Source organism: Coffea arabica, chromosome 3c, assembly GCF_036785885.1.
Source record: "Coffea arabica cultivar ET-39 chromosome 3c, Coffea Arabica ET-39 HiFi, whole genome shotgun sequence".
NCBI lineage: Eukaryota > Viridiplantae > Streptophyta > Magnoliopsida > Gentianales > Rubiaceae > Coffea > Coffea arabica.
In genome coordinates, this window is record NC_092314.1 from 2,649,942 (window position 1) to 2,671,436 (window position 21,495).

The 21,495-nt window shown below is 37.7% G+C and overlaps 3 protein-coding genes and 1 long non-coding RNA gene across 4 annotated transcripts; 1 reads left to right on the top strand and 3 right to left on the bottom strand.

Annotated features, from left to right (window-relative positions):
• Positions 1-7,967: 7,967 nt before the first annotated feature.
• LOC113734091 (peroxiredoxin-2F, mitochondrial) lies at positions 7,968-11,461 on the top strand. The gene is made up of 5 exons (XM_027260427.2): positions 7,968-8,291; positions 8,390-8,419; positions 9,720-9,878; positions 10,764-10,858; positions 11,139-11,461. Exons 1-5 carry the CDS (start codon positions 8,079-8,081, stop codon positions 11,242-11,244), a joined length of 603 nt encoding a protein of 200 aa, XP_027116228.1. The 5' UTR covers positions 7,968-8,078; the 3' UTR covers positions 11,245-11,461.
• A 1,459-nt stretch (positions 11,462-12,920) lies between these two features.
• On the bottom strand, positions 12,921-13,775 carry LOC113735359 (DELLA protein RGL3-like). The gene has a single exon (XM_027262372.1). The coding sequence runs from the start codon at positions 13,773-13,775 to the stop codon at positions 12,921-12,923; it is 855 nt and encodes a 284-aa protein (XP_027118173.1).
• A 2,106-nt stretch (positions 13,776-15,881) lies between these two features.
• LOC113735278 (DELLA protein RGL2-like) lies at positions 15,882-17,306 on the bottom strand. The gene has a single exon (XM_072083263.1). It carries the CDS (start codon positions 17,304-17,306, stop codon positions 15,882-15,884), a length of 1,425 nt encoding a protein of 474 aa, XP_071939364.1.
• Positions 17,307-18,658: 1,352 nt separating this feature from the next.
• LOC140037516 (uncharacterized) lies at positions 18,659-21,479 on the bottom strand. The gene is made up of 3 exons (XR_011841435.1): positions 19,817-21,479; positions 19,348-19,499; positions 18,659-19,094 (listed from the first exon to the last, which is right to left on the bottom strand). It is a non-coding gene; the product is annotated as an uncharacterized lncRNA (long non-coding RNA).
• Positions 21,480-21,495: the final 16 nt, after the last annotated feature.

Genomic DNA, 21,495 nt, shown 5'->3' on the forward strand with positions numbered 1-21,495 from the left:
TCCTCTTCCTCCACCTCTTCCCTGTTAATTTTTAACATTGAAAGGTGGATTTTTACCCAAATAAGCGTAGTTGAGATTAATAAAACCTTTGTATGCATTTGTCAGTGGCCTTTTTGATGTACTTGTCTTATGCGTATGAACTGGTGGCCTTGAGGTGGATTGCTGGGACTGAGGTTGATGCGTTGACTGCTGCTGAGTTTTTTTCTGATTTCTTTGCCCCTGATTCTTGCTTACCTTCATATTAAAGAAAGCATTTCAAATCACAAAAAAAAAATCATAAACAAAAGGAAGTTATAATGAAGTGCAAACTCACACGTTGTCTTTTTGTTGGAGCTTCTTGCTGCTGCTGATTACATGGTTGTTCAGTAGGTGTTAGTTGTTGAGAAGGTTGCTACTCACTAGATGACTTAGGAGGATTCTTGCAAGTCGCAGCATTATGTCCAATCGCTCCACACTTTCTACAAGGATTATAACCCTCCTTCGCAACCTTTTGCCATGATCTTTTCTTTTTGTAAATCTCTCTTTCTAACTTTCTTTAGACTGCTAGGTTGAGTGACACTTGCTGGTGGGTCCAACTCCAGCATATCTGACTGTGGCCACTGAATGCCTCCATTAATAGGCTGCAACACATCAATCTCAGTGGAATGCCACTCAAGGCCCATAACAAGTAAGCGTAATTGAGATTAATAAAACTTTTGTCTGCATCCGTCAGTGGCCTTTTTGATGTACTTGTCTTATGCGTATGAACTGGTGGCCTTAAAGTGGATTGCTGAGACTAAGGTTGATGTGTTGAATGGGAACATGGAATGCCACTCAAGGCCCACAAATTGCATATGCACTCATTTTTGTCAAAATCAATAGCAAATTGGGCTCCTCGTGGCCCTTTTGCTTGATAACCTGAGATTGAATTCCATGTTATGTCCCATTGTGCTGTATGTTTGACCCTTTCTTCCACAATTTCTCTAATCAGTGATCCACCATCCAACTTGTATTTTTTCATTGATGTCTTTCTCTTTTGGATCCTTTCCATCAGGTATTCCCTAATGGCCTCCATCATAGAAATTAGAAACTGGTCCCTAGCCTCTAAAATATGGGTATTAAATAATTCACATAGGTTATTAAGAAGCATATCACACTATGTATGTTTGGAAAAAAAAGCCTTACACCAATGTCGAGGGTGTGGTCCCTTCTTCATCTATGCATGTGTTTTTTTTGTCATATTCTTGAAACTCATCCATGGTTTTGTTGAAATGTTTAACTATTGTGCAGTCTGCTATACTCCACAATCGATCCTTTAAACCTAATTCTGGATATTTTTTGTTGAAATTTCTATACATGTGTTGAACACAGTATCTGTATTCAGAATTTGGTAGAACCTTTACAAGTGCTCTATCCAGCCCCTACACAAAATATCACAACAAGTGTAAGTTAGACATCCAAGATAAGGGGCTTACTTTTATACACATATAAAAGTTAAGGGACTTACTTTTATACACATAAAAGTTAAGGGGCTTACATTTGCTTGCAAGAATAGTTAAGAGGCTTAATTTTAACCTTCCTTCCAAAAGTTTGACGACTGAATTATACTTTTACCTTCTGCTAGTTAGATATGAAAGTATAATGTCCCTGATTCTGTATTTTCAGGTCGTCACTTAAGAGGCTTAAGAACCATCTCCATTGCTCCGTAGCCTCCTTTTCAACAGCTGCCCATGCAATTGGCCGATAGCCGTTGTTGGGGTCCATTGCAATAGCTGTCAACAGTTGGTCTGGATATCTACCTTTAATATGACATCCATCCAAACACAAAATAGGTCTGTATCCATCTTGGAAGCCTTTCTTTAGTAGACCAAGACAGGAGTACATCCTCATGAACTTTGGATTACATCCAGGTTCTCTAAATGAAGTGAACATAACCTCCATTGTACTGTCAGGATGAGTCCTTTTAATCTCTTCACAATATTGTCATATTTTCTTATATTGTGACTCAACTAACCCTTTGATCTTCTCTATAGCTAGTATCTTTGCCTTAGTTGTAACATGCTTAGGTATTTCTGCCTTATAGTTTTCGTGGATTGTTTACCTTAACTCTTTCGTTGGCAAATTGTTGTTTGATCATATCCTCTCTACATACTTGTCAGACAGCCATTTTGCAGTAATATTCTTATTTTTTCATGTACGATTGCATGTTTCATGGATATCATGCAGGGTCTTTACTATCAAATCCTTTGTGCCCAGAGTCTTCTCTATTGAAGCAAATACAAACCATTTACATAGCTACCTACACTTGACCCTTACCTTGGTGGGTTCATTTTTACTGGTCCAAACAGGTTTACCCATCCTAATCCCATACTCAGACACAGCAAAATTGAATTGTGCTCTTGACTCAAATTTCATCCCAATCTCGAATTTGGGATCCTTGAGGAATTTCTCTAGGATAAAGTCCTTGTATCTCCCTTTGAATTCATCATCTGATGAGCCATTGTCACTACTTAGGTGATCAGGGATGTAATCTTGTTAGAGTGAATCCGTATCTTCTAATCCCTGGTTAGATTGGTTTGCTGGTTCTGTTCTCTTTCTCCTAACTTATTTCTTTCTCGCACCTTGCTGTTGCGTTTCCAGGTTAGTTTTTGTTTGCCTTCCATAAACATTCTCCTGTTCTGAACATTGCATCTACTCATTTGTGGTTTCATCTCTCTGCTGTTGCTGTGAAGTTTCACCATTGTCATCAGCATTCGAAAACAAATCTCCAGCATTTCCTCTTCACCACCATACTCATTGGCACCACTAAATCTATCATTTTCTTCCTCTGTTTCTGATTCAGATTCATCCTCCATGTTTTCTGTGAGAACCCGTAATTTTCTTAATTTCTAAGTTTTAATTTCTTTTAATTACACGTTTTTTCACCTTTTCTTTATTCGAAAAATTGTGCAAATAAATTTTATGAGTAAATATAGTTTTAAATTATTTTTCTAATATCGGTTAGTTTTTGAGAAATTAAGAGCGTATATCGGATGTGAGACCCGCTAGTACGAAAAGTTCGAAAAAATTCGGCTAACTAGGTTAAATTTTGGATATTGGAATTAATTGACCGGGTGTTAAGAGATAATTAGAGGTTGATATGTGGATTGATGTGAGAGGGAACAAAAGGATATGTATGCATTTAATGAGGTGACAAGTGTCACCATTTGGTTGGTGGAACTTTATGAACACTATTCATGGTCTTACCAATTGACCAAATAAATCAAAAAATTACCAAAATTCACTTCATTTTCCAAGTTATTGAAGCCGGCTCTCTCAAGCAAGAAAGTAAGAAAATCTCTCCAAATTCCTAACTCTAATCTTGCTCAAATTCAACAATCCAACCGTTTAATCTTACAATTACTCCATAAAATCTCTTCACTTAGTGTTTGTGAGTTGTTTGGTGGAGTTGTTTGGAAAGTTAAGGGGATTAATTGCTCCCTCTCTTGTATTGCTAAGGTGAGTAGTGAAGGTCTCCTCTCCTCCCTCTAATGATGTTTGATTCATGATTGGTGGTAGTATAAAATGCAATTTTATGGATTACATTTTGATTTGTGGTTGAATTGGTGAAGTTTTGTAATTATTGGAGATTTTTCTGTTTTCATATGGATATGATTATGTGATTATGTATGATGATTGAAAATGGTATTTAAGGAAGCTAGAAGGTGGAAAAAGTGGTTAATTGCAAGCAATTTCTGTTTTAGAAAGAAAATTGGAAAGTATGGTTTCTTTGAATTAAATTCTGCCCGGTTTTGTAGCTCATAGTTAGAGGCCAAATTGGCATTGGGTTAAAATATGAAAGTTGTAGGGAATGATATTTTAGAGGTGTCTGCAAAATTTCAGGTCAATCGAAATAGCGTAGCTTGAGAAAAGACGGAATTACCCTTGCTGCCCTGGTTTTACCCGAATTTGGGAATTGCTTCTGTAATGGGTTATTTTGGTTGGGAATGCTTTGGAATTGGTTGTTGAGGTCTTCTAATGTATTGTAGCCCTATTTCTTAGCTTTCGAATGGCTTTGGAATTATTGGATTTGAACTTAGGTAGGCTGACTTATGATGTTTGAACCAGAATGCGTTCTGTGAATCTGTTTTTCCGGTTCTGGTGTAGTATCTTGCATTTTTTACCTGGTTACACTCAAAACTGGGCTGAGTGACCTTCTGTAATATTGTAACCCTATCTCTTAGTTTCAAAACGGTGGGTCTTTCACCTTCATTCGATAATCATAGTGCCATTGGTACCAAAACCGCATAATGACGTCAAAAACTGTTTTTTCGGGTTAACGCTTAACTACATTTCCGGATTTTTCTGGTTTCCTCTAATGCTTATGTATGCTTATGGAGCCCTATTTTAATGGTATCTGGAATTGATTTATGACTTGTAAGCGAGTCTTATTGTGTTTATTTGAATAGTTTTACGGCTTGACTTTTGTTTCCAGTCATTTTCTTAACTAAATTTTGTACTTGAACGACTTTAAGCTTACTGAACGGCTTTTGGAAATGAGATTATTTTTGGTATGAGATATTGGGACTGATTTGAGGAAATAATGAAGCCATTAATGGCTGGAAAATAGGTAAACACAAGGGACTTGCTGCTGAAATTTTTCTTGAAGGCTAGTTGGATTTACTTGTGACTTGAGCGAAGGGTTTTAGGGTTGTTCATGTTTTGATAACAACCGCTACCTTTTTCTCCAATTTCGTTGTTATTTCTTTGCACTGGTAGCTAATGTGATCAGGCACACGACTTGTAGTTAAGTCTTAATTATGCATTTCGTGTACTGGATTCGTGAAAGTGGGAACCATAATTGTTTCACCTTGGTTATTTTAGGGTTTCCTGGTGACTAAAGCTCCAAAATTTTGAGGTATCTGTACTGACACCGGTGGCTGTACCACTCCCCTCCATTGCTGTTTAACTTAATTTCTGCCTTGCAATCTGTGATTTAAATGACTGCACTATTTGTTTATTTTGTTTGAGACGAGGGTGTACTTTATCACACTCGTTCTCTTATCTGTTCATATGCCAATTTTGGTGCGAATCTGAATCTGTATCTGTATCTGTATCGATATCTGTATCTGTATCTGTTCGGACGTCGTTTGGAAACTTGTATCCAACGACCTTTCTGTGACCTCTGAACTCAACCCCTGTGACAAGTTACTTGAGTCGAGCCGGCAAGGGTCTGGTCGATTAGATAACGAACCACGGTTGTCTGTTTTGGGATCTTTGGGTATTGAGACCCTTGATTCCGGATATACTCGAGTATTACCATTTCTGATCTGATTGGATTGCGGGCCCAGTAGGGATATGTGAGGTGGAAGGAATCGGAGAAAGTGAAGTCTACGGTATTGGTTACTCCTTTAGCGTTGACGGAGTGTCAACTATTATTTCGATCAAGCTTCGGTGTCGCGAATGGGAATTTGGCTCTTGAGAGCCACGTGTATCCTTCCTATTTGAATCATTGGTTCTTTTACTTTACATCTGGTACGTGTATCTGATTTGTAAATGTGAAATGCCATAATTTTACTGCTATATGTCTGGTACCTCATTAAGCGCAAACTCACCCCTTTCTGTTCCTTTTGTTTTCCTTATAGGAAAATAAATTCTTTTGGATTGGATTTGATAGTTGGTTGCCGAATTGAGTTAGATGGACATATCTTTTGTATAGCTCATTGATTGAAACCCTAAATGTACTTTTGGGTCCGTTTCTCTTTTGATTTGGCAAATCATACATGTATCAACTTTTGAATACTTTTGTATGCCACTTTGGATTGTATATGCTTAATTTCAAGATGTATATATTTGATTGATGCTTGATTGGATTTTGACGTGTCGGTTACTATTCATGGCCGACCTCATTTTCATTTTTTTTTATTTTGTGATTTTGACTTGTTTACTCGCATTTGTATGTTCCGGAATGTATTAGATCGCTTTAAACTGAACCGTTAGTCCTGACGAAAGTTGGGCATGCAGTCCGCTAACCTCTTTGGTTCGTTTTAGGGGAAGGTGAGGCTGTCACATTTTCTATCCCTATTGATTCATTAGCCCCACAATTAGATGCTGTATTACTATAGTCAGTTTCATGTTCACCCTCTGCTGTCCCAACATTACTAGCTGCATGTCTACTTTTTACTCTCTTTTCACCCCTACCTTCCCAACCATATCTTCATCCTCTGCTGTCCTAACATTACTAGCTACATGACTGCCTTTTGCTCTTTTTCACCCCCTACATTCCCAACCAAACAATCCCTTCTAGTACTCTTCTGAGTATCTACATATCTAGTTATGTATTCATCCTTATCTAATTCTTCTATGACAACTCCAGATTTTTTTTTCTCTTGTCTGGTGACTCTATTATTACAGCATTTTTCAGTTCTTCAATTTCTGGGACTGTTAGATGATGACAATATACTTCTATCACCTTGAATTTGTATGCCCAGTCACAGAATGTCCTAACATAAGTATCAGTGGACAATTCTCTCAAGCCAGTTCTCATGTCTGCAATTGGTTCAAGGTAATAGTGCAATATGACTGCATTACGGTGATCAACTTTTTCAACCATTTTATTCAACTCATGGATTGACATACGTTCAGCATCACACATGTCTATGTAGGCTATTTCTCCATTCTCATAGCTGACATAATTTTTCCAATTTATTCTTCCCCCGTGGTGTTACCTTATGCTAAATATTTCAGATTCTGAATCTATATATCAATATGAATTTTTCGTTTCAATACAAGTTGGACTACAAGAAGTGCAGAAAAATATACTATTCAAATTCAAATATAATTAATTAAAATTTCAATTTCTGCTTCACATGTTTTCTAAAAAAGTAACCCTAATGTAATACCCAAATCCAAGTTAAACATTAAAAAAGTTCCAACTTTTAATGAAATGTTGATTGTTCGTAAATCCCTACACTTTTTCAACAACTAAACAGCAAATTTGGGTGCTCACCACCTTACCCCCACATCTAGAACCACTATCATGTCACTTTCAGTAACCCCCACCACCAAAATTTTATCTAAACCCATCCGACCACTAAATATGCTACCTATTTCATATTTAAAGGTTCGAACAAAGTTACATATCATAAACGAGGACGGGATCAAAGTATTCATTTTTCGGCCTGATTTGCCACTCCATTGTTGCTTCAATGTCGATGATACCTAAATCCGACAGTGCTGATTCTCTCTTGCTCTTCTCCCTCCACAAAAATCCTCAAGGGAAGATGAAAAGGGATAAGGAAAATGCAGTATGGTTCGACTTGATTGGGCGGGTTAGGAAAATGGAAGGAAGAAGGAGGAGTTGTTCCCTTTTTACTTAGAAAGATGCGGACAACAATGCCCCTTTGAAGAAGCAATTGGCATTCGTGTGAATTGGCCTTTCGGTTGCAAAATCGAAGAAACTGGCTAAAAGGGTCACGAGTGTCCAATTTTACAAATTGGTTTAAAGTCAGTAAAAAATAGATGAGGAGCTTCTTTTTACCTAGACAAAGAGTTTAAGGCCAATTGGATAATTTGCCTTATTAAAAGTCTCATATGTTCAATGTGGCCCTTCATTTTAATTTTGTTTGGCTAATGAAAGTTGACTCTTTCCAAACTAATAAGCGGGTTAATAGTTCTCAAGGACTGTTTCATACTTTTAACATTTTTAGATTTTTCATTTTAGATTGGATTTCAAAATTTAGGAAATAAAGACAAAGAAAATACAAAAGGCAAAAGTAAATAAAAATGTAGTTTCTGAGGTGAGAAGGAATTGGTAGCAGAAGAGGTGGAGGTAAAAATGTAGGTGGAAGTATAGAGAAAAAAAGAAAAAATATTTTGCTGACAAATTAAGAACTTAGTTTTGTAAAAGTATGTGGGGCTAAAAGTATACAAATTTCAAGAGTTGTTGGCCAAAGTGGAATTTTAATAGTTGAATGACCAAAAGCACGTAAACAAAAAATTTTCCCCTGAATTTTAAAACAGAAAATAAAAATAAACGAAAAAGTTCCGGAGAGCTTTCTGCTCTACACTCTTCTTCCTGCTGTGAAAACAAGAAAACATCATCAGAAAAGGGAAAAGCCATGGCCTCAGCAATGCTGAAAAGAGCTGCAATGGTGAACTCAATGGTGTTCAAAGGCCTGCAGGAGACATCTAGGAGGAGGGCCTATGCGTCGATTGCAGAGGGTACAGACTTGGTGGCGGCTGCACCTAATGTTTCTCTCCAGAAAGCTCGGACTTGGGATGAAGGGGTTGCCTCCAAATTCTCAACCACCCCTCTCAAAGATATCTTCAAGGTCCCATTATGTTTTTTCCCTTTAACTATATATGAGTTTTTGGTCGCTCTAATTGTTGATTTGTTCTTTGGCTTTGATGACGTTGTTTTTATTTTCAGGGGAAAAAAGTTGTCATCTTTGGCCTTCCTGTAAGTTGATTTTCATACCTAGCTGTTGTCATGATGTGTGTGTTTTTTGAATGTCTGGAGGAAGAATTAGCTCTGGGATAATGATTTCCTGACGTTTTACTTTCATTAATCATCGCCCATGACTTGTAATTGCATCGACGAAAAAGATAAAAGCTTTTTTTTAGAGATAGGGAACTATGGAATTTTGCCATTCAGATTTCTCTTATGCTCAATATTTTATAATCCTTGGGTTTATGTCTGACTTGACTGATATTTATGACTGATTGATTTATTGACGAAGTATGGTCTGGTGGGGAGAAATGTAATAATTGAAGAGATGTATAATTCTGTAATATGCGGTTTTCAACTATTCTTCAACATCTTTAATTGATGGGTGTTTCTCATTTACATGAAATTTGAGTTGAGATAGTATTATGACAGTTGTAGGCAAACATATTCGCTTTGCATGTGATTGGATGAAATTGGGGATTCCTTCATTTTATTTCATTTAACTTTCTTAAGTATCAGACATTTTCGGCTTGTCAATGAGTTGAAAATGCGCGATAATAGGTTGATGCAGTGATGCTTAATTGCAGAATGCAGACCAAAACCAAGTGATGGCAGAAAATGTGCTCCTTATTAACATATAAAACTCTGGCGCTATTATGTTCTTGAACTAGTTGTACAAAAATACTCATATTTTTGCGCTCCTTTGGTGAACATAATATGCTTTAAGCCTTGGCTCATGATATGCCTAATATTTGATCTTCTGTAGGCTATTAAGTAGGAAAAGTGTTCAATTTTGTGCACTCAAATAGCCATTTTACAAAGAACTTAACCAGTGATAATGATTAGTTGTGACATAATTGTGCAGCACACTCCACTTAAGTTAGTTGCAAGTAAATTTTCTGTAGTGTAGGCAATCAAGAGATGGAGGGGAATAGGGAGGTGGGAGTCAGAAAAGTAAGTTCGAGGATAAGTTTAGCAAACATCCTTAGAAAGAAGGTATAGAAAGAAGGAATAGGGAGGTGGGAATCAGAAAAGTCAGTTTGAGGATAAGTTTAGCAAACATCCTTAGAAAGAAGGTATAGATAAATGGTGAATGTTTTGAACCATCTGAAAAATAACTTATGCTGTCAAAATCCATACAAGTGCTTTCAGGCAGAATAACGAAAGGTAGGAGAATGTTTTACCTTGAAAAAGTATATTCTGTTTCAATTTGACACAGAATACCGAGTTTTGGCGCCACAAGTAGATGTGTAGTGTTTGTTTCTTTTCTTTTACATATATGATCTGATGAGCTTGATTAGCCATATTCCAGGGTGCATATACAGGAGTTTGTTCAGCTCAGCATGTCCCTAGTTACAAGAACAATATCGACAAGTTCAAGGCCAAGGGGATTGACTCTGTAATTTGTGTAGCTGTCAATGATCCATACACAATGAATGGTTGGGCAGAAAAAATTCAAGCTACAGAAGCTGTAAGATATAACCTCTAGTTTATTAGTCTTGATTTTAAAGAAACATATATTTCAGTTGTCTTCTAATGGTTTGTTGTTTTCAAGTATTTTGATGGCATTGATATTACTACACTCTTGGTAACTATGCTAAGTATCCAATGATTTCCTCTTTAAATTAGATAACTTCGTCAGATATGTTTAGAGAAATATTTTGATGTGTTAGCATCTTTTGAAGGTTCTGATCAAGATCATGACAAATATAGGGTGTGTACATTTTGTTCATCTGTCCTGCTTTGCAATTATGTCATCAATTTTCCAAACAGGACATTAAGTAATTTGCTCAGTTTTGTTGGCTTAGTTAATGGCTGCCTGCTGCTAGCACGGATATGTAATCGATATTCCTTTTCTGCATGCTGAATATGAAGTATGAACTTGAAAAGGAAACTTCGAGCCCAAGAAAGCTACTAGATGTCTATAGTCCAAGTTAAGAACATTTCCTAACTCCTTTGTCTTGATATGCCCCCTTGTACCATCTTTTCTTTATTCACTTTTCCTGGTACAGGACTGTTGTTTTCTTTCCTTGTATGTTTGTTTGAGTTGGTTGGTAGATTGGCTATCTTCTGACAAAATGATCTAATGGTAGATTGGCTATCTTCTGTTCTGTAGCAGTTGATGGATGCCTTTTTATATATACCTGGGTAGGCATATTACTTTTTGATAGGGCGATCAGATGGGATCACATCTCCTGAGATAGTTTCTGTGATATCTTTCCTTGAGCTTAAAAAAAAATATATTTTGATAATATGACCATATGCCAATTTTTGCTGTAGCATATCTTTGTGCAAAATGAGGATGAAATTTGGGTTTCATCTGAATCCAGAAGTTATTTTATCGTGGTCATTGCAGATAGAGTTTTATGGAGATTTTGATGGAAGCTTCCACAAAAGTTTGGACTTAATGGTTGATCTCTCTGCTGCGCTGCTTGGACCTCGCTCTCATAGGTATAAGATCAATCCTCGAGACCTTGTCTTTAACATCTTCTATGTTTTCTATTATCCAACATTAGAGTGCTTAATAAGATAAAATAATTGCCTTTTTAGTAGCTTAGTGTTTTACATCAGGGAGTAAATCAACGGTCTTGGTACTGCTGTTTGGAAGAATGGGTTTCATAAATTGTGAACATAGTATTTTCCTGGCTATCTAGATTTTTTTGTTGCCGCTAAGAACCAATCTATCTAGGTTTCATTGGTAAAGAGACCCTGATGATAAGTTTGTGTACAGGTGGTCAGCCTATGTGGTTGATGGACAGGTCAAGGTTTTTAATCTGGAACAAGCACCTTCTGAAGTCAAGGTTTCCGGTGGAGATGTTATATTGGGACAGATCTAAGAAAATTTCAGTTTCTTCTGCAGTTAACAACCTGAATGTATGGGTGTGGTTATGATTCATATCACTGTGTGTGTATATATAGGTTAAGCAGTAAAATAAGTTCTGAAGTCAAGGTTTCCTTCGTTCTGAAATCGTTTTCTGATATCTGAATGGCTCAAGATTCGAACAATTCGTAAGATTTTAAGATTTAAACAGGTTGAAATATTTCCTTTTTGCATCTTTCACTTCCTCCGGCACACTAACTTGTAAAGCAGACATGTATAGCTCTTTTGGTAGAGCATTTGGAATTGTAAACGCACTCAAGCAATTACTTAGAATGGCGATTAGCAACCAACTACTCCACCACGAGAGCTTTAAAGCTCTCCTTCTTCAGCGTAGGTCAAGGGATTGGATTTCTTGATCTGCATTCTTGTTCAAGATTTTCTGAAAATTTCACCCGTAGGTGCAAAGGCACCTGCACCTCTGGGTTCCCCAGGTACTACACCGGTGCACGACTTTGTTATTGAGCAACGTTGACGTTTAAGGAAACAAAAGTGCCTAGTACAATAATGTGACACGAATATCAGAGCTGCAAGCAAAACAAGAAGGGAAAGCTGGCCAAATGTATTCTGTGTATTATCAATGTTTCTATTTTCAGTACTTGTATAACAAACTTCGATTTGAACGTTATTTAGAACGTGTAAAAGGTGCAAGTATAGCAGTATATGCTAAACGACTACCACAAAGCAGAAAAAGTAACAAAATCAAGTAAAACAACGAAAACCATTACCCGAGAACTCTACCATACAACCACAGGAATCAGGAATAAAACTAATGTGTGTGTTTGTGTTGAGAACCAGAAGCTAAGTGGAATCTGAGAAGAAGTTAAGAGGACATATTAGGTCACTGTGCCCAAATGTTATCTTTACTCCATGTTAGTCTTCTAACTAGGATCAAAGGGTCATTCGAATGAACATATGTCGTGATACAAAGAACCTAACCTGTTTGAAATGCAGCTGAGATTGAGTCAGTCAAATTCCACTATTTTGGCTGCACAACTAGTTCAGACAGATTGGAGCAAGATTTACCTGTTTCGATGGCCACATTGGTTCTCACTCCCCTTTACTTGAAAGTAGTTTCCTTAAGAAAGATTTGGAAACATGCGAAAGCCCATGAAATAAAGATTTCGTTTTAATCAGGGTGGAAAGGAGGCATTTCTCGACAGGAAAAACCAGCTCATTTTAAAAGCGGTTTCATCGCCACATAAACCTGATTGCAATAAACAATAAGAAGAAGCATAGAATGAGAATAAAAAGTCTACAATATCAGGATGTTATGCTTGGCTAAAGAAACACGCATAGATGATAAACAGAAATGCATTACAGCACGATGGTCTTCCTGGTTAAAGAAGTATAGCAGGATCATAGATTGTGCTGAGAATCAAATGGGAAAACTCGAACCTTTTATTGGTCAACTTTGCAAAAGGAAGTAGCTTAAAGCAAGTTCCTGATGGGAGGCATCCAAAACGTGTGTGTCATCCGTCATCCTTGTCGAACTTCCAAACAGAAAGAGACTCAATTGGGGTTCCTTCCACCCCATAATCAGGCCTTTTCCATTCAGCTCTAGAGTGCAAGAACTCCAACCAGGGTTTTTTTTAATAACCAATTGTGATTGACACAAAGCCAAGTCGCTCAATGCTATTTCAACGATGCCAAATCTTGCCAGTAAGCTCTCCAAAACTCAAGCTTTTCCTGGCGATGAATCCTCTCTTCACCCTCAGTTGTTATAATGTTTTGGATCCCCTCCCAGATGAAAACTCCTTCTAAAAGTGCCCTGCAGGAATTCTTTCTTTCCATGCAATCCTCATGACAATTAAAAACAGCAGCACAAAGATGAAGTGCTGCATCAAAACGGTCCAGGAAGTTAGGTGTGTTTGTACTCGCTTCTATTTCAATCATCACCATCACACATGGTTTGAGTTTGGCTATGGTTCCTACAAGAGATTCCAAGTTATCAGGCGATGCTAACAAACTCGCCAGACGCATTTCTGAGTAAACAGCCAGCACCTCATGTTCTGCTAACTCAAAGAAATCTTTCTTAAGATCCCTCATTTCTGATACAATTAGTTTAAATTTAAAGGGTTCGTTGATGGTTTCTGCAAAAAATGATAACATTTTACCTATCTCCTCAATCCTCTCTTTGTGTGGTCCACCAGCAGTTATCTTCAGAAGTTCAAGTTGACATTCTTGCCTTCCAGCATGAACTTGCATGATGATTGGCCAGTGCGATCGGCTTTTGATTCCTAAATCAACTATATGAACCCTTTTAGCTGCTGCCAGATTGTCCACTGTGGCCTGAATTGCAGTGAACTGAGTAACTTGACAGAAAGGGAGTTCCTGCTGACACTCTACCACAGCAGGCTGAAGAGTTGTGAAAGCCTTTTCAAGCGTTGGCATCCTTTGACTTCCTTCTGATGCTTCAGGAACCACAACCCCAGTTTCTCGCGAGATCCTCTCTTGAAGAGCCGCAGAAAAATAGTAACAAATGGTCATTTCCGTCACTTTGATACTTTAATCTAAATCATGAGAGGGTTATGTATAGTTTTTGAAATCATAAGGGGTTATGTAAAAAACACCAAATCACACGGGATAAAGTGTAATTTGCCCTGAAATAAAACCGGGATGTACCATTTGAAACATTATTATTTAATCTAGTCTTGTGTTTCAGATGAAAAGCCGACTAATGCGGGAGAAGTTTCTGAAATCCAAACAGATGTAGCAGCAACCTGCTGCTGTCCTCTACTAAAGTATATGTATAAGAGTTCGATCTCCCAACAAGTTAATGTATGATAGGTCTATCTAATCAAGCATGTTTCTTTGTCCATAGATAGTTGTTGGGATACTATGTAACTTTTACAAGAAATAGTTATTTGTGCAAATGAGGCTGTAATCTTCCCAGTTTTGGAAGTAGTGAAACCTGTTAGAGATTCTGCTTCTCCTCGGTTTAATCCAAAGATTTTTCTTGCGTGACTTTGCAAGAGCCTTGAATCAAATAAAATGGTGAACGGAAAAATCAGTCATGCGGTTCAAATAAAAAATGGAGCAGGAGACTTTATAGGTCTGCTTTCCTAAAAGATGACATTTCCATGAGAATAACTTCGAGGAAAGTCAGAACGAAGTTCATACTACATACATTTGGCTTTACCAATGACCTGATATATTAGTGAAAAGATAGATATTCGAAGGCCATAAAAAGTGAAAAATAAAAATCAACTTAAACATAAATATTTTTAGCACTGTCTCTGATGGATTTGAGCATTAGAGTCGTCTATTTCCGTTCTAAGATGCATTGTTTTCTCGCTTGAAGTTTAAGACAAACTTTTGATGTGTACATTTCAATCTTTTGATGTGTAGTTTAGAGGTACACCTGATTTTGCTTTAAGTAGCAGTTCATGATCACAGACTGGCTAATTTGAGCATTTCTGCGGTACAATGATTCTAGAAAGCTTAGGAGAAGCAAGGATGTAATAGCAGTTGATCATCAATGCAATTCTCACAGATTGCTTCAATAAGTATTATTTTCATCCATTCATCCAAGAAGTCACTCTCACTGCGTATTTTTTTCTTCTAGCATCAGGTAGTTATTTTATAAATTGTAATCCGGTTTTGGAACTCACTGATTAACTTGCGTGATAACGCTGTATAGTCACAGACAAAAATATGACATTCTTGTCTCGAAAACCCCTCACGTTATCATTTCCTTTGGTGATGAGTCTTGCAGGTTGAAACAACAAAAGGGCATCTATCATCTTTTTTACAATCTTTTAACAATATTCAATCTTGTATTCTGGAACAGTATTTAGTTCAAAAAAAAATCTTCAATTCGTTATCCTTCAGGTGTTGTAAACTTCGGTTTTCAAGCCTAGGATGTGGCTGGCAGCACATAGAAGCTTCAACGAAGTTAGAAAACTAAATTGGATTCTGTAGTATCTCGTTGCTGTGAATGATCAGGATGAGAAAATGTGTTAGCCAGTGGAGCTGTTTTTTGTTATACTTTGAAGATGAACTAGTTAGGCACATATTGGATAGAACCCTGTATCTAATCTCTAGATCATTTAAATAACAGCAAGATTGATTCTGAATATGTTAAAAAGAGTTCATTTAAGTTCTTATGTGCATCTCCTTCCTGCATAATTACCTGGAATGGCTGTTTGAAACTGCAAAACATCACGGTTCCTAGATTCATGTTAACATGATTGATAACAAATAACTCAAAAGCTTTTCAAAAGCCAACATTTCATGCAGTGGAAACTCAAGTTTCCTACTGTGAAACATAATGTCTGCTTCGTTCTGTCATTCAGCTATTGGTCTACAAAGATTGCACTAGTTCATGATTCTATGCTGGCTTTTCCATGTTCCACTGACGAGCTGATCACTATGGAACTGCTTGTTGGATATTCAAGAAAAAGAAAAGTACGAGGAGCAAATAGTCTATAAATCCTTTCATTTCATTCACTCTTAATTAAAATTACATATGAGCTGAACTTGTAGATGATGCCCTAACATGATCAACGCAAAGACTCCTTGAAATACTAATTCTAAGACACTTGTATGAAGCATCAGTAGGCCAACTCGATGAACTAATCCCAAGCACATTAATCAACACTTCCAGACACTAAGCATATGAATTGGAGTTCCCTTCCACCCTATAGCCATGCCTTTTCCATTTACCTCTAGAGTGCAAGAACTCCAACAAGGATTGCTTTTCGCAACCAAGTTTGCTTGACAGAAAGCCCAGTTGCTCAATGCAATTTCAACCATGCCAAATCTTTTCAAGAAAGCTCTCCAGAAACCAATACTTTCTTGGCGATGAATGCTTTCCTTACCTCTGGAGGTAATAAGATATTGAATCCCTTCTCGGAGAAACATTCCTTCAATAATTGCTCTGCATGGACTGTCACGGTCCATGCAACTCTCAAGACAATCAAAAAGAGCTGCTGAAACTGAAAGAGATGCATTAAATCGATCCATGAAAAGAGGCGCATTTGTATTTGCTTCAATTTCAATCATCACCATAACACGTGGCCTGAGTTTCTTAATAGTTGATAGAAGAGATTCTAAGTGATGAGGCCATGCTAACAAACTTGCCATTCGCAGCTCGGAGTAAATTGCAACTACTTCATTAGCTGCTAACTGGAACAAATATTGGTCAACATTCTGCAAGTCTGAAACAACTATTCTGAATGCAAATGGAATGTTCAAGCTCGCAGCAAAAGATGATAGCTGCTTACCTATCTCTTCAATCATCTCTTTTGATGGTCCAACAGCAGTAATCTTGAGAAGCTCAAGTGGGCATTCATGTCTATTAGCAAGAGCCTGCATCAAGACTGACCACTGTGTACCACATTTGATACCCAAATCAATCAAATGAATTCTTTTAGCAGATCCAACATTATCCAGTATGGCTTGAATTGCAGTAAATTGGGTGATTCGGCAGAAGGGAAGTTTAGCATGACATTCCATCAGAGCAGGATGCAGACTCAGAAAAGCCTCTTCAACTGTTAGATCCCTCCGATTTCCTTCCGGTTTTTCTTGCAGAACCTCTCCTCCCGTCTCCATGGTGATCTTCTCTTGGAGAGCTTCAACAAAGTAATAGACTACTCTTTGAATTGGATTACCATTAAGAGAAGCAGAATCTTGACAGATGTTGAGCAAATTTCTTGCATGAACAAATTGTTGGTTAGAGAAGTTAAAAGCAGCAGCTTGAAGTAGTAGTGCAAGTTCAAAATCTTTGTAGTTCTCAGGTGACGCTGCAGATTTAACATAAGAAAGATCACCTGATCCTATTTTCTTGGCCATTTTGATAATGTCAACAGTTGATAATTCCAGCGAGAGAGAACAGGAAATGTTGGATGGTTCACTGGTGGGGCTTTGCTCAGGCATCACTTTGCTTTCGTGATGTTTCTTTATGAGATGCAAGGATGCTGAAGGAAGAAATTGGTTTTTATTCTTTGCCTCGGCAAAAAAAGAGATTGGCACTGTGGTTCGAGCTCCCTTTGTGATTTCTTCATGTTGTGGTGCCATATTTTCCTAGTTACTTTTTTGAAGTTGTAGCTTGGTTGTCTCCTCCAATTTGTGGGCAGGAAAATATGTGTAAATTTTATTTTATAAAAAAAAAAAAGCCGACGAAGCTCAATTGAAATTCTCAAGAAAGGCCAAAAGACATAAATTTTGTCTCCCAAATGCCTTTCTCATTCACAAGAAATGATCACCATATTTTCATGGAATATTTTAGACTTTGTATTCTTCCTAATGGCCGTTCACATGGACAAAAGGACTTCTTAACTCTCTGCCATTTGTTTCATTGCTGAGGGCTAATGTCTTATTATTTAAAAAAAGATGTGATGTTAAGCCAATGATAAGCCACTCTAGACGTCAGAAATTTTGGTTTGGTCTACTCGGTTGCAAAGCCGTCTAATGCAGAAGGAGGAACTAAAACCCAAAGCACAATTACCCATCAGCTTACGACAAAATTTTGATCTCTCAAAACATTCATGGTTCTTCATTGGTCTACCACCTAAGCATATTCTTTTGTCAAATGGATAGTTGCTTCCCAGTCTTTAATCGAATGTCATTAAGATAAGAATCTAGCTATCATCTTCCCAATCTCTTTGGAAATATGGCTCGTCAACAGCCATATTTAAGTTTTAAAAAAAACTAGTTAGATTTGGAAGCTAGGATCATAATTAACCACCTCATGAGTGTTCATATGAAATCTATAGATTTTTCCCCCTTTTTGGGTAAGCTATAACCTTACATTAAGAATGTGCAGGCCAAACCTTCAGTTGTTATGAATCTTTGGGGAGAGAATATTGCAGCTCTTCCTGAATGGTGTAACACTTCTTGAAAGGGTTGCTATAAATCGCGAATTACTTGTACAATTTCATAATAGAGATGTAATATAGCTTACTGTTCGTATGGTTCATCATTCATGCATCTCGAAATTTAGTTATTTGGACCGCACATCTTGAAATTTTGCACCGTTGGCCAAATGATGGCCGTAATTCACAGACAAAACCGTCCTAGCCCCTTTTCAGAATCTTTGGAGCACTCTGAGAAGTGTGATATGACCTACACTTTCTCAGTTATTGTACTGTTGTACTATTATTCCTGCAACAAGAATGATCCTAGCTATGACAAACTTTGTATGTCCAGATATAGTTCATAAGAGGACCAACGTTTGTCCAACTTTCTATTGCACAGTTGTAAGAGTTTTGCTTCATTTGAGGTAACACCAGTTCTGAATACTAATTTGAACATACTCTAGGCCCAGATGAAGCTATTTGAAATAAAAATAGGAGAGAACTGCAGAGAACCTCAGGGAAGAATTTGCTTATTGATATAATTCAAATGCAAGTCTTACGTACAGATTGCTTCTACACCATTATTGCTCCCTTTCTTCGAAATGCATCACCAGCACTGTCATATGGTTTTTGGACTTATTGGTTAAACTTTTTAATAATGCTCTAGAGAGAATGCCAAAAAAACATCACATTGTGACGAGGAGAAAAACGAAAAACCTAGAATGCAAAGCATCATGGAGCAGGGGGAACAACTCTTGAGATACACGGATGTCATATTAAAAGATCGAAGGAATTTTGATACTTTTGCCGATTCTTTTGTCCAAGCCTGAACAAAAGCTTAGGAAAGATAGTGAATGCAGAATACTACACATAAACTTCCAAATCAACTTTGTACAGACCATCAGATTTGCCAAGTCTTTTCTTGCTTCGCTCTTAGGCTCCAATGCTCCTTCAAGCAATCAAAATCCCAAAACGCACAATGTGTCTTTTCGAGATTTCTTTGCTCAACCTATGAGCATAAAAGCAAAGCAGAGAGAAGATCAACAATTACGATGTTCTATCTATAGAAATCAGGATAAAATGTCATGCAGCAGCAGATATTGGAGAAAGGGAGTAGTCAACTTGAAAACCAGGTGTGATTCAGCTAAGTGAACGTCTCTATCTTTATTTTACTGAGTGCACAATAGAAGACTAACTGAACCAAGTTGTCATATTTATAAGCAGAAAAATAATACTTAAAGAGGAAAAGGTCCAGGTACTACCTATTGCTAGCTCCAGAAATGAATGCTTTCTTTGTAATAAATCCTAGCTTTGCCTTCCGTGGTGATAACATTTTGAACCGCCCGCCACATGAAAACTCTTTCTATAGTTGTTCGGCCTGGATGGTCACTGTCCATGCAATCCTCAAGACAGTCTGAAACAGCAATGGAGATTGTAAGTGCCGCAATAAAACAGTCCATGAAAATAGGCATATTTGTACGTGCTTGAACTTCTGTTATCACCATAACACGAGGATTAAGTTTGTTGAAAGTTTCTACTAGAGAAAGTAAGTGATCAGGCCATGCTAACAAATTTACTATATGGAACCTTGAGTGAACTGCCAATACTTCATCAGCTTCTAACTCAAAGAAATCTGCCTCAAGATACATGCTCTCTGAGACAACTACCTTGAATGCAAAGGGTACGTTGACGGTCTTGGCAAAAGAAGACAGAAGACAGCTGATTACCTACCTCTTCAATAATCTGTTTTGATGGTCCAACAGCAGTTATTTTGAGAAGCTCAAGTGGGCAATCATACCTATCAGCAAGAGCTTGCATCATGACGGGCCAATATGACCCGGTTTTGATCCCCGGATCAACCAAATGAGCTCTTTTCGCAGAAGCCACATTGTCCATTATGGCTTGGATTGCAGCGAATTGGGATATTTGACAGAAAGGAAGTTCATACTGACATTCTATCACAGCTGGTTGTAGACTCTAAAAGCCTCATCAACTGTTTGCATCCTTTGATTTCCTGCAAGTGCCTCTGAAAGAAACATCGTGCCCACCTCCCGTGTAATCCTTTCTTTGAGGGCTGTAGCGCAAAAAGTAGGCGATTCTTTGAAGTGGATTACCAGTGAGGAAGGCAGCTGTAGACAGATCCCAAGCGAATTACATGCACAGTCAAACTTCTCATTTGAGAAGTTAACTGCAGCAGCCTGAAGCAGTAGTGCAGGTTCAAAATCTTTGCGCTGATCATACGACAAGCCAAGGTCAGCGTAGACATCATCACTAATCAAAACGGAAGCTCCACCAGAACTGATAGAGGTGAACTGGAGCAATTTTGCTCTAGCCATTTTGATAATTGCATCAGCCGGGAATGCTAGACGGCTAGGACCAGGAAAACTAAAGGATGCTGTATTGCAGCCCAAATCATTCAGTTTTTCCCAACTTCGCTTCACTTTACTTTCTTGCTGCTTCAAAAGTTGTAATGATTCTAAAGGAATTGATGGAAGTTCATTCTTTGCATTGGCTAGATGATACGTGGTTGCTTGCTTCCCCTGCAGTTTCTTGAAACTCAGTTGGAAATGTTCAAGAAATTTCAGAGCACAGTCTAGAAACACTGGAACCCGATCCTTAAATAAATTCAAAACCGTGTCTTTTCATGATCTCGTTCTATCCATTCAACATTACTTCCTCTGGTTCTACTCTTTTATCGCATAAAGAGCCGCTCCTGAACTGCAAAAAAGGGAATTTTTTTTAAAAAATTCTTAATGCATTACTTACTCTTGTTCTAACGTGTTATTCGCATATAAAGGCCGCCCACTGCTTTGAAAAAACTAATTTGACATGGATTCAGTTTTAAAATAGTTATGATCAGAGACTCTTAGGCCCTGTTTTTTTTTTCAGGATTCCAGTGAGGAAAGGAAAGCAAATGGAAAGCAAATTCCTGGTTGGTTACGATAAGAGCTGCGGCTTGAAGTCTAACTCAAGTTCAAAATCTTCCTGCTTTTTAGGTGGCAGACCAGAATCAGCACAAACACAGTCACTGACTACCATAGAGACAACATCAGAATATTGAGAGGTCAACCCAGACAATCTTGCCCTGGCCATTTGGATAATACAAGCGGGTGACATTTCTTTAGAGCAAGAACAGGAACTGCTGGATGGTGCAATAGAGCTTTGCTTAATTAATCTTTACGCGACTGATTTGCTTCATTTTGCTCTCATACTCCTTCAGAAGACAAAATGATGACAGAGGAATTGTAGCTTTATTTTTCGTCTCTGCTTGTTGTGAAGCCATGGTTTCCAAGTCTTCCTGTCGAAGTCGTTGCTGAATCCTCCCGTCCATTTCCTAATTGCTTTTAAACGAAATTGCACTTGTAAATGAAAATTTCTCAACCCCATGGACCTCGTTTAGAAATTAACAA